At 46.5% G+C, this 12527-nt stretch overlaps 1 protein-coding gene across 2 annotated transcripts in view; it reads left to right on the top strand.

Moving 5' to 3' along the window:
• The window catches only part of ATG16L2 (autophagy related 16 like 2), a 586089-nt gene that overhangs the window by 490177 nt on the left and 83385 nt on the right, over nt 1-12527 (top strand). For both annotated transcript variants that reach the window (XM_078658598.1, XM_078658597.1), the window contains exon 16: nt 1825-1872. In XM_078658598.1, coding sequence (XP_078514724.1) covers nt 1825-1872 — 48 coding nt within the window. The remainder of the gene's footprint in view (nt 1-1824; nt 1873-12527) is intronic.

Raw genomic sequence — 12527 nt, 5'->3', positions numbered from 1 at the left:
TACAAATGTACCTCCTTTAAGAATTGATAATGTACTTTTGTCACTGCTTTGGTTCACTTTCAGGGGGATCCAAGCTCATTGGTCTCCATGACTTTTTACACAGCCATATTAATGGCAAATTGTGTTCTATACTTGCTAATTATCCTTTACATTATTAGCAGTCACTGTCAAATAATCTCCCCATGCACTCAGAGTGTGCATGTCTTTCTCAGTCACTCTCATGCATACACAGCATCTTTCGAGCCATAAAAACAGAACCTACTGTATACAGATTACAAATCCTCCCCTGACCACCACGCCTCATGGTCTCATCTTCCATACGTTCTTGCTAGCACAACACTAACTAGGTCTTTCGTGATTGACATGCTCCATCTCAGCGACATCCTTACTATCAACATTGCCTTACTTGTCAGCCTGTCACAGCAGAGGCATCTTTATTTCTAGAACCTGCCCCTGATTAACATAATTAGCATGTGCCCACTGTTTCATTGTGATGCAACTTGTACGTCTGCACCATCTCTTCCAACAACTTTTGTACATCTAAATAATTGCCAATGCCTGTTGCGCAACCCCTTTGTATCAACTATTCCCACATTTCACTGACCTACTCGATCGGCCTCTTGCATCTACACTCATGTCCCATCGGGACCCGGCTTTGTGTGCGCTACTGGCAAATTTTAATAATGCTGGTGTAATTTCTGGAATTTCATGTTACACCTGTAACACAAAATTACGCCATCACGCCACTTCACCCATTTACGTCGCATTTCACAGCAAAATTATAGGTGCAGGACCTACGGGAATAATCAGAACTCAAGTGGCTGTTTGTTGTGGCCATTGTTTTTTCGCAGTATTTGTTTTAGAGCAAAATATATCCATGCATCAAAAATGGATGAGGATCGATTCTAGATAAAGTATTGTTCTAAATGTCGAATTTTCCCCAAATTTCCCATATTTATGCAATAGTGTCCGTGAATCACACAAATTGCGCACACCCCATAACTTATGTGTATGGAAAATATACACACGTTTGTAACCCGTAAAGTGTGAATCCCAAATATATATGCTCACCATTGTCAAACAGCTGAAAATCTGTGGACTGGAAACTAGGATGCATGCAACGGCAACAACTTTTTTCATTAAAAAGCTGAAACTCTACTGTCACCCATGAAAACTTTCATCCACTCATCTTGCTTTTAACTGGGTCGAAGTTAAAGAAAACCTGTTCAGAAGTTTTCGAAACAAGCAGTTAAGGTTTGGAACTTTCTGCCAATTTCCGTAAAGGATGGTGAAGAACATCTGTCTTCAGGAGGGTCAGGATTATCTTCTTATCTTTCAGTAGTTACTCCCACTGTGTTACACCCAATCTTGATTTTTTCCAGTGCCAAGAAGTCACTCTGGTGACATGTCACCCTTTAAAAAGAAAAGTATAATTACTTAAATCATATATCATAGCATGCAATAACCATATTCAGTATTACCATGGTCAAGCAACTCACCTCCTAAAGTTCCACTCTGGCCAAACAAGAAGTTCTTTTCATTTGGGATTGCAAAAGAGCAATAGGACACCAAAGACATGCATGTTTTCTGACTAAAACAGACAACTGTACAGTTAAAACCCAATACTGCCATGTATTAAGCTATACATAATCTGAAATATTTGCTTGGGTGTTTTTAAATATATGATTATGTTCACAAGCTAGTCTAGTTGATGGACATCATCCTGGTAAACTACTTTTCCCAAGTATGGTAGGCTTTTGGTGAACTTTCCTGTTCCTTTCCATGTTGGTATTCTGGCGAACAATGTGTTGTTTTTCTCCTCAGGGCTGACGGGTTCAAGTGTGGTTGTGACTGGACGAAGGCGATATTCAGGTACTCATCTAGTTTTAGAGACATGCCTTTCTGTGTTGGGTTTGGGGAGGACAACATGGTTCAGCTGTTCACTGCATTGCAAACCATTGAATGCTGGTATCCCCTTCCTGTTATTCATGTCGTTTTCCACGAGGCCTACCTATTTTGATTCTGAGATGTTTGGTGCAGATAAGTCCCAAAGTATTTCGTCATGACTTATGACAGGTTATCTTTTCATTATGTGGATTTTATTAAGGATGTTTCATAACATGGTTTCATAGTGAACCTTGAGGCATGCAGCCGCATCTCCACAAATCATTCATTACTATCCTAAATGGAACTTCGTGCTGAGTTGTTTTGTGTTACCAGTTTGTGTTCTGCGATATATATATGTCACTATTAAGGGAAGTGTTGGAACTGGGGTCACCAGTCCCCTAGGGTAGCATGGCACGAGCGGGTAGGCCTCCGAAAGCACATGTGTTAAGCGATCATGCAGCACACACTCACACTGAGACAGAAACCTGGGCACGCAATAAATGACTCCACTCCAGAGCTTGTATAAAAACAAGTTACTTGTATTAAGATAAATAATCAGATAGATAGAGCAGGATCAGGGAAATCATAAATTCATTTAAAATACATGTGTCTCAAGACTTGCAATCAATATTGGATGAATAAATATCCGTTCTGCAATAAATATTAAATATTGGATCAATAAGTAGTTAAATACATTTTTAGTGGGACACAGGCCCGACCTACGCCTTGCTTCTTGGTCAGTACCTGAAAGGAATACATCTCAAAGTCATAAGAACAACACTGCATTAAGCATCAATATCCATTTCCTCAGGTAAACAAAGGGACAGTTCCATAACAGAAACATCTCCCCGCTGTAGGAATAAACAATTCGTTAAGTGTAGTTCAAACATTTCCTTAAATATGAAACAGTTCATTTGCCACAAACGTATGTGGACGTAACTCTCCTCCTGTAATAGGAATTAAACATTTCATTAAGAATAATTATTCCATATAACAAGGTTGGGCATCCCTTTGGGAGAACTTCTCATTGGGCCCAGCTAACCATTGCATTAGCCAGCACTAACTCGGAGAAAACATTGCAATCTAGGTAACCATCCCCTTGTGCAGGTTTAACTGTATCAGGGCTACACCAACATTCCATCAGGGAAGTAGAAATCCCTACATTGAGCAGGTGTAAGTAGATCTCTGTTATAGCAGGGGTATGAGACCCTTCCCTGGGCAGGAGTAAACATTGCCTCAAATGAGGTCAACACCTTTCATTAGGCATAAAGTATTTCTTTAGGCATCACACACCATCCTATTACCTGATGCCTGAACAGGCAGGGCCTTCCCCCTATTAATCAGGAGCTTACAGGTAAAACATTTCCTGCAATAGAGATAATCAGTTTAGCAGAAGTAAAACACTTCACTGAGGGTAAAACATTTCATTAACCATTTCCTTAGGCAGGAATGAAACTCCTATGGCAGGAATAAAAACACGCCACTGCGGATAAAACATCTCATTAGGCAGTGTAACTATATCCTTATAGCATTAACGTTCCCCTACTCAGCAATCAACAGTTAACAACTCTTCAAGGCAGAGATAACCATTTTTAACAGGCAAGCCTGAGCTTAGAAGACTTGGTTTATGCATGTAAAGCCTTTTAGTAAATGTAAACATTTCTTTAAAGCAAGGAGCACCTCACTCCATAACTGTGGGCATGTGCTCCACCTTTCAACCAACATGAATAAATGTTCCATTAGTCAGCAAACACAGTTCATTATGCAGCTGTTGGCGTTTCCACCCCCAGGCCAGGATCAACATTCTATTTCCTACATTAAGCAGGCATAAACCTTTCAGCACCCAAGAGTAATCCTGTAAATAAGTAGAGGTTATAACACTGGGGCAGGGGTGTAATAAAACTTCTATAGTTCAGAATAATCCTGGTTCCAAGCAGGAATAACCACTTCAAAACTCTTCCCCAATCATAGGTAACATCCCCCTAATCAGGAGTAAACATTACAGGGAAGGAATCAGGCATAGGCATTTCATTAAGTAACTTATAAATAGAACATTACTCATTGCTAGAGAGCAACATCTCATTAAGCAAGCACAGGCCTTGCTTTAGACTAGTAAAACATTTCTGTTAATTAAGGTGAACATTTCAATAAGCAATTCAGTAAAGCATTCTCAATGAGCATTTTACTATGCCTTGGACTCCCCTATGCAGGGCTAAGCCATCGCAGGTGAACTCAGTATGTCTTTAGGCCTACGCCGGAACCAGGGCCCAAACAGTTAATGAATGGCAAGCCTGTCCTCAGGCATAAACAGTAACTTAATGGCCTCCACGTCCCTAGAGGCACATAGGGGCCAACAGGTGAGCACTTAAGGTCAAAAATACAGCGTTTCTCTGGGGCCTACAAAAGAGCGCTTGGAGGCACAATTACAGCGCTTCTATGGGACATTCAAGAAAGCGCTTGGAGTGAAATTACAGCGCTTCCCTGGGCACTACCTCAGTTCCTCACATGACAGCGCTTGGCCACAGGCAATGCTGGGGACAGCGCTTCAGCAGGCAATCAGGTTTAGATAATAGCACCCTGCAGGTACAGCACTTCACAAGGCAGCAACCCCCTTCAGTACCTCAGCACTCTTCACAGGGACAGCAAAGGAGCGTTGGGGGAGCAGGGAGTCAGCGCTTCAGAAGGCAGCAACTTCTAGAGCCACAGAAGTTCTTGGTGACACAGCGCTTCAGGGGGATAGCGCTTTTCAGGATTCACAGCGCTACGATATAGCAGGCAATTCACAGCAGAGGTAGCGCTCGGCAGACAGTTCATACCAGGTAGCGCTGCTGAAGGGCACCACAGAATATAGCGCTTCAGGCAGGAATCACGCCCAGGATTCTAGCGCTTCACAGACAGCAGGGTGCAGGGCTATAGCGCTTTGGCCCACACGAGGTGGGGGCAAGACCAGCAGGTCTAATAACATTCAGTTCAGAGTGCTGCAGTTCAGGCAAATATAGCGCTTCAGAAGGCAGCAACCCCCTCCATTACTTCAGCGCTCTTCACAGGGTCAGCAAGGGCAGCGCTAGATATACAGGACAGGTGACACCCCAGTAGCAGGTTAGCAAGGGAGACCCCAGGTGACATCAGGAAACGCAGGGTCAGTACCGCGCCAATACCTGTTTGCTTCTTCAAAAGTCCTGTGATGATTTAATTTCTTCTTAGCGCTTTAGGTTTCTTGCGCCCTTGTAAATAGAGGCTTAGTTTCTTCTTGGCGTGATGTTTCTTGCGCCCTTGTAAATAGAAGCTTAGTTTCTTGTTGGCGTGATGTTTCTTGCGCCCTTTGGTTTCTTGTTTCCTTGAAGGGGGTTAAGTTGGTGGCTGGTGTTAGATCTCCTCAGCCAATCCCCTCAAGTGGTCCCTGGGGGTTCCCTTCCGCAGGGTTAGGTCAGTGGGGGGGGTACAGGATGCCTCAATACTTGTAAAGCAGCACTCTAGGCCCTGTCATTTCCAGCATCATAAGACCCTGCCCTGACCCTCACTGCCTATCCTCCTGCGTAGGTTCTTCCCCAGGTCTTCCCCTCAGTCACTCTGACAAGAAAGTTTTCCTTCCTTTCCTTATACAGTGCCAGTTGACAGTTGGCAGTGGCAGTTGGTGTCACCTCACCTGTTCCAGAAGGTTCCAGGGGGTTCTAGGAGGTTCCACCATTCTACCTGTGGGCAGGCTGGCAGGCTAAGTTGATACATTGTTTGGAGGGTTCCAGCCAGGCCCTAGCCACTAGAATGCGCCCACTAACCCCGCTGCAGCAGCAGTGGTCAGTGGCAGCCATGTTAGGGGTATAAGACACCTGCATCTTAACATCAGTTTCACAGTACACAGGGCTTTCCTCACTACACAAGGCCTATACATTTTTGTTACAATAGGGGCATTCTAAATTAAAAGGGGTAAATCGAAAATTTTCTGGGGAAAGGGCAAGTCCCACACATCTCCCCCCCAGCCAAAAGCCAGGGTAGTCCGATCATTCCCTTGATGGGCTTCCCTGCTTGGGGCGGAAAAAGGTGGACGCAGGCCCAATACCACCATGACATTCTCGCTAATCCAACCACCCCACTGGTGTTCCCCAGTGAGATGCAGCCAGGACGGACCTCTAAACAATTCAGATGTCTCTGGCCCTTGCTCTCTCTCAGAGTGGGGGGCAGTAGCCCCAGGCCCGTGGTACCCTTTCCACTCTCCTCCTCAACCTAGGGTCTGAACCCTTAAGTTGAATTGGTGACAGGGGCGAGACCTACCTCTCCCTGCACCCCCTCCCAGGGTTCCGCACCCTCCCACCTGGAGTAGTACCCCTTAGAGTCACAACCGGGGGAACTCTGAATACAGAGATTCCTCCCGCCAGGTCAGGCAACCCCTGAACCTGGCCACCCAACCCAGGATCTGAACCCTGTGGCTAGACCGGTGCCAGAGGAGAGTCCTTCCTCCCTCTGCACCCCCTCTCAGGGTTCCGCACCCTCCTACCCGGATAGGTACCCCTGGAAGTCACACTGGGAGGGTCCTTAGTTACTGGTACCCCACCCTCCAGGTCAGGCAATCCCTGCACCTGAAACCCCAGTTCAGGTTCTACACCCTGTGACTGGTCCAAACCCCGAACCTCGGGTACGCTGCCACCATTGGAAGTACCTGGCACACATGATTTCAAGGTCTTCAGCTCTGTCTCTGTTAGCTGAAGCCTGTGCACCAGCTTCCCTTCCTTCATTGCAAGGCTCACACTCTCCCTTTTCTGCTCTAACCTCTTTGACGACACACACCCCCTTCCAAGGTTCTCTGGTGTGCCCGCCTCCCTGGGTGTGACCTGCCCCTCCTGTCCCCATCCCCTCTCCCCTCTGGGTGGGCTCCTACCCGTGCCCCCAAAGTGGTACGGAGTTCCTTCTTCCCTCCGCCCAACAGGCACCCCCATCCCCTGACAACACTCCAGTACGCCAGGTGGGGACTCAGATAATTCAGGAAAAAGGTTCTAGGATGTGGCGACAGAATGAGGTCCAACAGGCCCTGATACACTCACAGGCTAGACAGTGGAGGGGTCAATTCCTAAGGCTTGCACACACAATAATTGTGCAGCCCAATTGCTGTGCACCCTCTCCCAATGGAGGGTGCTGCATGGTCACAGGTCCTGGATCCCACCGCTCGACACCAATATGTTGGAACTGGGGTCACCAGTCCCCTAGGGTAGCATGGCACGAGCGGGTAGGCCTCCGAAAGCACATGTGTTAAGCGATCATGCAGCACACACTCACACTGAGACAGAAACCTGGGCACGCAATAAATGACTCCACTCCAGAGCTTGTATAAAAACAAGTGACTTGTATTAAGATAAATAATCAGATAGATAGAGCAGGATCAGGAAAATCATAAATTCATTTAAAATACATGTGTCTCAAGACTTGCAATCAATATTGGATGAATAAATATCCGTTCTGCAATAAATATTAAATATTGGATCAATAAATAGTTAAATAAATTTTTAGTGGGACACAGGCCCGACCTACGCCTTGCTTCTTGGTCAGTACCTGAAAGGAATACATCTCAAAGTCATAAGAACAACACTGCATTAAGCATCAATATCCATTTCCTCAGGTAAACAAAGGGACAGTTCCATAACAGAAACATCTCCCCGCTGTAGGAATAAACAATTTGTTAAGTGTAGTTCAAACATTTCCTTAAATATGAAACAGTTCATTTGCCACAAAAGTATGTGGACGTAACTCTCCTCCTGTAATAGGAATTAAACATTTCATTAAGAATAATTATTCCATATAACAAGGTTGGGCATCCCTTTGGGAGAACTTCTCATTGGGCCCAGCTAACCATTGCATTAGCCAGCACTAACTAGGAGAAAACATTGCAATCTAGGTAACCATCCCCTTGTGCAGGTTTAACTGTATTAGGGCTACACCAACATTCCATCAGGGAAGTAGAAATCCCTACATTGAGCAGGTGTAAGTAGATCTCTGTTATAGCAGGGGTATGAGACCCTTCCCTGGGCAGGAGTAAACATTGCCTCAAATGAGGTCAACACCTTTCATTAGGCATAAAGTATTTCTTTAGGCATCACACACCATCCTATTACCTGATGCCTGAACAGGCAGGGCCTTCCCCCTATTAATCAGGAGCTTACAGGTAAAACATTTCCTGCAATAGAGATAATCAGTTTAGCAGAAGTAAAACACTTCACTGAGGGTAAAACATTTAATTAACCATTTCCTTAGGCAGGAATGAAACTCCTATGGCAGGAATAAAAACACGCCACTGCGGATAAAACATCTCATTAGGCAGTGTAACTATATCCTTATAGCATTAACGTTCCCCTACTCAGCAATCAACAGTTAACAACTCTTCAAGGCAGAGATAACCATTTTTAACAGGCAAGCCTGAGCTTAGAAGACTTGGTTTATGCATGTAAAGCCTTTTAGTAAATGTAAACATTTCTTTAAAGCAAGGAGCACCTCACTCCATAACTGTGGGCATGTGCTCCACCTTTCAACCAACATGAATAAATGATCCATTAGTCAGCAAACACAGTTCATTATGCAGCTGTTGGCGTTTCCACCCCCAGGCCAGGATCAACATTCTATTTCCTACATTAAGCAGGCATAAACCTTTCAGCACCCAAGAGTAATCCTGTAAATAAGTAGAGGTTATAACACTGGGGCAGGGGTGTAATAAAACTTCTATAGTTCAGAATAATCCTGGTTCCTAGCAGGAATAACCACTTCAAAACTCTTCCCCAATCATAGGTAACATCCCCCTAATCAGGAGTAAACATTACAGGGAAGGAATCAGGCATAGGCATTTCATTAAGTAACTTATAAATAGAACATTACTCATTGCTAGAGAGCAACATCTCATTAAGCAAGCACAGGCCTTGCTTTAGACTAGTAAAACATTTCTGTTATTAAGGTGAACATTTCAATAAGCAATTCAGTAAAGCATTCTCAATGAGCATTTTACTATGCCTTGGACTCCCCTATGCAGGGCTAAGCCATCGCAGGTGAACTCAGTATGTCTTTAGGCCTACGCCGGAACCAGGGCCCAAACGGTTAATGAACGGCAAGCCTGTCCTAAGGCATAAACAGTAACTTAATGGCCTCCACGTCCCTAGAGGCACATAGGGGCCAACAGGTGGGCACTTAAGGTCAAAAATACAGCGTTTCTCTGGGGCCTACAAGAGAGCGCTTGGAGGCACAATTACAGCGCTTCTATGGGACATTCAAGAAAGCGCTTGGAGTGAAATTACAGCGCTTCCCTGGGCACTACCTCAGTTCCTCACATGACAGCGCTTGGCCACAGGCAATGCTGGGGACAGCGCTTCAGCAGGCAATCAGGTTTAGATAATAGCACCCTGCAGGTACAGCACTTCACAAGGCAGCAACCCCCTTCAGTACCTCAGCACTCTTCACAGGGACAGCAAAGGAGCGTTGGGGGAGCAGGGAGTCAGCACTTCAGAAGGCAGCAACTTCTAGAGCCACAGAAGTTCTTGGTGACACAGCGCTTCAGGGGGATAGCGCTTTTCAGGATTCACAGCACTACGATATAGCAGGCAATTCACAGCAGAGGTAGCGCTCGGCAGACAGTTCATACCAGGTAGCGCTGCTGAAGGGCACCACAGAATATAGCGCTTCAGGCAGGAATCACGCCCAGGATTCTAGCGCTTCACAGACAGCAGGGTGCAGGGCTATAGCGCTTTGGCCCACACGAGGTGGGGGCAAGACCAGCAGGTCTAATAACATTCAGTTCAGGGTGCTGCAGTTCAGGCAAATATAGCGCTTCAGAAGGCAGCAACCCCCTCCATTACTTCAGCGCTCTTCACAGGGTCAGCAAGGGCAGCGCTAGATATACAGGACAGGTGACACCCCAGTAGCAGGTTAGCAAGGGAGACCCCAGGTGACATCAGGAAACGCAGGGTCAGTACCGCGCCAATACCTGTTTGCTTCTTCAAAAGTCCTGTGATGATTTAATTTCTTCTTAGCGCTTTAGGTTTCTTGCGCCCTTGTAAATAGAGGCTTAGTTTCTTCTTGGCGTGATGTTTCTTGCGCCCTTGTAAATAGAAGCTTAGTTTCTTGTTGGCGTGATGTTTCTTGCGCCCTTTGGTTTCTTGTTTCCTTGAAGGGGGTTAAGTTGGTGGCTGGTGTTAGATCTCCTCAGCCAATCCCCTCAAGTGGTCCCTGGGGGTTCCCTTCCGCGGGGTTAGGTCAGTGGGGGGGGGTACAGGATGCCTCAATACTTGTAAAGCAGCACTCTAGGCCCTGTCATTTCCAGCATCATAAGACCCTGCCCTGACCCTCACTGCCTATCCTCCTGCGTAGGTTCTTCCCCAGGTCTTCCCCTCAGTCACTCTGACAGGAAAGTTTTCCTTCCTTTCCTTATACAGTGCCAGTTGACAGTTGGCAGTGGCAGTTGGTGTCACCTCACCTGTTCCAGAAGGTTCCAGGGGGTTCTAGGAGGTTCCACCATTCTACCTGTGGGCAGGCTGGCAGGCAAAGTTGATACATTGTTTGGAGGGTTCCAGCCAGGCCCTAGCCACTAGAATGCGCCCACTAACCCCGCTGCAGCAGCAGTGGTCAGTGGCAGCCATGTTAGGGGTATAAGACACCTGCATCTTAACATCAGTTTCACAGTACACAGGGCTTTCCTCACTACACAAGGCCTATACATTGTTGTTACAATAGGGGCATTCTAAATTAAAAGGGGTAAAAACGAAAAATTTCTGGGGAAAGGGCCAAGTCCCACAGGAAGGTTTAACGGAAGCACAATTTCTGAGATGATTTGTTTGCATTTGATTTTATGATAGAAAAACATAGATGTCAGAGAAGTATTTCTGTTTCTGATGGATACATCTGCCTGTGGATTCCTCACCTTCTGAATTACCCCAGCGCCAGTATTCCATTGAAACTTTTTATTTTCTAGCATAGCTCCGCTTGTGACTCTGTATGACATCACCGGAGCCATAAGACGACCTCTTTGGCGTGCTGACATCAGTTCCCTTTTTTCTGCGCCATTGACGCGTAACGGTTTTGTGGGACTCTCCAATTGGTTTTGTTTTACTTTGTTTCTACTTCTCTCTTGGTGTAGCAGTGCAATGGCTACTTTGAAGAGTCTGGATTCAAGCCTTGCAGAGAGTGTGGGGGACATATGTCCATCACGGATCCTCACGGCGACTGGCTCTGGTGCCTTTTGTCAGACCACGATGTCAGAGGTTGTTCCAGCTATCAGAAGATGAATCCAAAGACACTGAAAGAGCTTGAGGCAAAGCTTTTCATGACGCGAGCAGGAAACGAGAAGAGGGGTTGTAAGAGATCAAAGTTGAAGTCGTCGACCTCGCATACATCGAAGTCGAGGAAACATAAGAGGAGGAGAAGACATGGATCTGGACGTCGATCTTCAAAGAGTAGGGCTTCAAGGTTAATTTCTCCCGCTCCATGACATCATACAAAGGATGTTGTCTCGCCGTCGCCTTCTCCTTCTCCTCAAGTGACTCCGACCAACTCTCCCACGCCGTGGGGTTCTTCGGCGCCCAGGCATTCTCTGGCGCCCAGAGATTCTCCGGAGCTCAGAGATTCTCCGGAGCTCAGGGAGTCTACTCCTGTTCCTATGGCTTTGTATGTACCAGATCTGACGTCCCTGGTGCCGCAGCCTCAGCCTTCCACGCGGCCTCGAGTGGACCCAGACTCGGTTCCTTAGCCACCCTTTCCTAGTCCAGGGTCAGATCCATCGCATTTTCGCAATGAAATGTTTGGCATGTTTGCTAGGGCATCCTACCCTACTGGTGCGCCGTCTGGCCCTGTGGGTGTGTTTGCCTTTAATTTGGGCATCCCTCAACAATATGCCCAGGCACCCTTCGTTCCCTTTTTGCCGACGGCACCGTCATGGCAGTTTCCGGCTCCAAGGTTTTCAATGCCAATATCACAGTCTCTGGCGCCATCTGGTGGGCCATCATCTTCTCGACTTCGCTACCGACGCTGATCCCGAAGATGCGGTCAAGTAGAGAAGCCCAAAGGCTACTGGTCGAAGAGGAATACTAGCAGGATGAGGCAGAAAAAGGAGATATCAACAACACCGTTGATGAATTTGAGGGCCTTCGAGAAGCCAGTGGTTTAGACACTTCCCCAGAGTGGGAGCTTTCATCGCCAAAGGCCTTACCTTCACAGGATGTTGATCCAAACCAGGCTGTCATCAGGAAGGCTACTGAACTTTTGGACCTTCAACTGCCTACAGCTAAGATCAGGCCAAATATTCTTACAGGGGTGTTGCATTCGCCATCTTCTGTTGTTGAACCTCTATTGCCTTTTAATGAGGCTTTAGCAGAGCCAATTCTGGAGGTGTGGCAGAAAGTCGAGTCGACAGATGGCGACGAGCGCAAGATACGTGGTTTTAATGTTTTTTAATGTAAGTTTACCGTGATGTCGTCTATTGACTCCCCCCACCCCACCGCTCTTACCTGCACGGTCACGCCTGCCACCCTGCCCACTGACACCCTTCCCATACTCCACCACCCTCCTGTTTCCAACCATCCCCAACTGCCATTTATCATCTACTCAAAGCAGGTGATACATGGCAGCTTAAATCCACATGGAATTGGGAATGGCACCATACTTTTGCCCAGAAAAAA

Source organism: Lissotriton helveticus, chromosome 8 (genome assembly GCF_964261635.1).
Source record: "Lissotriton helveticus chromosome 8, aLisHel1.1, whole genome shotgun sequence".
Classification (NCBI taxonomy): Eukaryota; Metazoa; Chordata; class Amphibia; order Caudata; family Salamandridae; genus Lissotriton; species Lissotriton helveticus.
This window is presented reverse-complemented; position numbering and strand designations above follow the sequence as displayed.